This window comes from Triticum dicoccoides, chromosome 5B (assembly GCF_002162155.2).
Source record: "Triticum dicoccoides isolate Atlit2015 ecotype Zavitan chromosome 5B, WEW_v2.0, whole genome shotgun sequence".
Taxonomy (NCBI): domain Eukaryota; kingdom Viridiplantae; phylum Streptophyta; class Magnoliopsida; order Poales; family Poaceae; genus Triticum; species Triticum dicoccoides.
Window position 1 is genome coordinate 703,388,987 of NC_041389.1, and position 3,433 is coordinate 703,392,419.

At 54.7% G+C, this 3,433-nt stretch overlaps 1 protein-coding gene across 1 annotated transcript; it reads left to right on the forward strand.

Moving 5' to 3' along the window:
- The first annotated feature begins 278 nt into the window (after nucleotides 1-278).
- LOC119308111 (aspartic proteinase nepenthesin-2-like) lies at nucleotides 279-1,646 on the forward strand. The gene has a single exon (XM_037584237.1). The coding sequence runs from the start codon at nucleotides 279-281 to the stop codon at nucleotides 1,644-1,646; it is 1,368 nt and encodes a 455-aa protein (XP_037440134.1).
- The last annotated feature ends 1,787 nt before the right edge of the window (nucleotides 1,647-3,433 follow it).

Below are 3,433 nucleotides of genomic sequence, written 5' to 3' on the forward strand. Positions count from 1 at the left end.
CAGTAGGACAAAGACAGACATGTTGTAGTATACTCCAATTCATGTTCACATCAATCGATCGGCACACATCAAATGAAGATATGCATATAGTACTACAAGGGGATATGCACAATGAATGAAGATATGGATTTTGGCACCACAATTAATTAGTGCAGCCAAACCCTCGCTCAACACTTAACTCTCCTTGTACAAAAGGATAGCCAAGACTCTGGTTGCATTCAAGCCACCAAGTTAGGTACGGTGCTCTAGCTTGCTACTGTGACTCCGTTCCTGCAACCATGGAGCTTGACACACACGCTCTCGCCTTCCTCCCGCTGGTGCTTGTTGCCTCGCTCGCGACGTTCCTCCAGCCTGCCGCTGCAAACGATGGCACGCCACGTCCCGGCGGAGGCTTCAGCCTCCGCCTGGTCCCTTACGGCGGCTGGAACAGCACCATGCACGTCGACGGCGGCGGCTTCCTGCACCTTAACGAGCAGGCAGCCACCACTGCGCTTCGGCCGCATGTCCACGGGCCGAGAGGGCTGACATACAGCGTGGCCACCACCGTCGGGACGGGCAGCGGCCGCCGCACCTACGACCTGGTGCTGGACACGGTCAGCAGCCTGACATGGATGCAGTGCATGCCGATTGCGCATCCTTTCCCACAGATATCGCCGCCCTTCAAACCGGAGATCTCGTCGTCGTTCAGACGCGTCTCGCACAGGAGCGACCTGTGTCATAAGCCATACAGGGGCACCGATTGCGAGTTCCGGGTGAACCGCCTCAACGGCGCGCACGCGAGCGGTGTGCTCGGTAACGAGACCTTCGCCTTCGCGAACGATGGTGGCGCGGCTGCGGCCGCGGAGGTTCGCGGCGTCGTGTTTGGCTGCGCGCACACCACCACGGGGTTCCTCAGCCATGGAGTACTCGCCGGCGTCCTCGGCCTGGGGAAGCAGACACCGTCGCTCATCTGGACTCGGCTCCACCAGCACGGGCAGGACGGCCGCTTCTCCTACTGCCTCTTCGGGCCCGGGCGTCCGGACAGGCAAGGTTTCCTCCGTTTCGGCGCAGACGTCTCAGCCACGGGCCACATGAAGAGCACCAAGATCCTCTTCATGCGCTTCACGACCGACCCGCACTTCAGCGGCTACTTCGTCAGCGTCTTGGGCGTCAGCGTCGCCGACAAGGCCCTGGTCCCGCCACCTGGACAACGCCAAATGAGCGTATTATTACGGCGCCACAGGTCGCACGACGGTAGGTGGTACGGCGGGTGCCTCATCAATCCGGGGACGAGCACGACGGCGATAACGCAGCCGGTGTACCACGTCCTGGAGCACGCCGTGGTGGAACACGTCACGAGACTCGGGCTGCCGCTCGTGAAGCGTGACGGGTACCGCCTTTGCTTCAGCGGTGCGACTCAGGCCGCCCTCGAGTACCTGCCGACGGTGACGCTGCGCTTCGAGGAGGGCGCCGAGCTCGTGATCAGGCCGCAACAGCTCTTCGTCTTTGTTCAGCACGATATCTGCCTAACCGTGGTGCCGAGCAAGGACATCACAATCATCGGGGCGATGCAGCAGGTGGACACGCGCTTCGTCTATGACATTGCAGCCGGCAAGATCCAATTCGCCCCTGAGAAATGCAGTGATGATACACGGGGGCATAATTGACCTAACTTTTTCTAGCAAACCGTTATTTAAAAAGAATTGTAATTCCAATGTAGTTTTTTCTTGAATTGTATGCCATCAACTGTCTACCAAATGAAAAAGAAATAAAGAATGTGGGTCCGCAACTTGGCCCGTAGGCTACACAAATGCAAGACTCCGTCTTTTCTGTTCAAACTGGATATCTGCAAAGCCTTCGACTCGGTCAGATGGGAATACATCCTCGACCTCCTTCGGCGGAGGGGGTTTCCCCCAAGTTTCGGGATTGGACCGCGGCTCTTCTGTGCACATCATCTTCTAGGATTCTGTTGAATGGGGTGGCTGGCAACCACATCAAGCACGGTATGGGCCTCCGGCCCGAAAATGCTACACGTACAGGCTCATTCTACAGGTTTTTACAGGTTGAGGACCGTACCATTCGCTCTTCTAGTTGCCCCCCCTGATTTTCACCGGTGGGCCCGTGCATCTTAATCAATCCTCGGCCAATTACTATTAAGCAACCTGTAAACCTCCTGTAAAACTCCGTACGTCTAGCAAAGCTCCCTTCGGCTGGGGACCCCTTATCCCCGCTCCTGTTTGTTATCGCAATTGACACACTCCAACAACTGCTTGAGCTGGCAACCCGAAAAAGACTACTCCACAAGAATCGTGGGAGAGGGGCCATGGTGCGAACTTCACTCTATGCAGACAATGCGGCTGTTTTCATGGCTCCAATCAGAAAAGATATTGACAACCTCTCAGCCATTTTGCGCGCATTCGGGGACGTCACCGGACTTTGCACCAATTCTAGCAACAGCTCGGTTGTGCCCATTCGATGCCATCACCTAAACCTGGAGCACATTCTGCAAGGCTTGCCTGTTAACAGGGTGTCCTTCCCGATAAGATACTTGGGTCTTCCATTGTCCATCTGGCAGCTTAAGAAGGTGGACTTGCAATTTCTTGAGGACAAGAATGCGAGCAAGTTGGTCACCTATGAGGGGCAAAATATCACGACCATTGGACGCACGAACCTTGTTAAGTCTGTCGTCACCTTGCAAGCGGTGTACTTCATCACATCTTTGGTCATACCGCCAGGCATTCTTCACAATATCAACAAACTGCAGCGTGCTTTCCTTTGGTCAGGATCGGATAAGAAGACGGGTGCCAAGTGCAAGGTAAACTGGGAGACGGTTTGCCGCCCGTGCGAATATGGCGGCCTACGGGTTCTCAACACAGATAAAATTGTGCTAGCCTTACGATTGAGATGGCCATGGTTTGAATAGACGGCACAAAAAAATTTGTGGGTGGGCTTGGGAAATCCATGTAATGAGGAGGACCTTGACTTCTTCTAATGGTTTGGAAAACTTGGGCGCCACCAAAGGCTAAATTGTTTGCTTGGTTGGCTATCCAAGACAGAATTTGGACTGCGGATAGGCTACAAAAACATGGATGGCCAAATTGTGGACTTTGCACCCTTTGCAAGCGTGAGCGAGAAAGCGGACCACATCTCTTCTTCAAAGCCGCTTCTGTTGGGGAACGCGGTAATTTCAAAAAATTTCCTACGTACATGCAAGATCATGGTGATGCATAGCAACGAGAGAGGAGAGTGTCGTCCACGTACCCTCGTAGACCGTAAGCGGAAGCGTTATGACAACACGGTTGATGTAGTTGCACGTCTTCATCGACCGATCCTAGTGCTGAACGTACGGCACCTCCGCGATCTGCACACGTTCAGCTCAGTGACGTCCCACGAACTCAGGATCCAGTAGAGCCTCGAGGGAGAGTTCCGTCAGCACAACGGCGTGATGACGGTG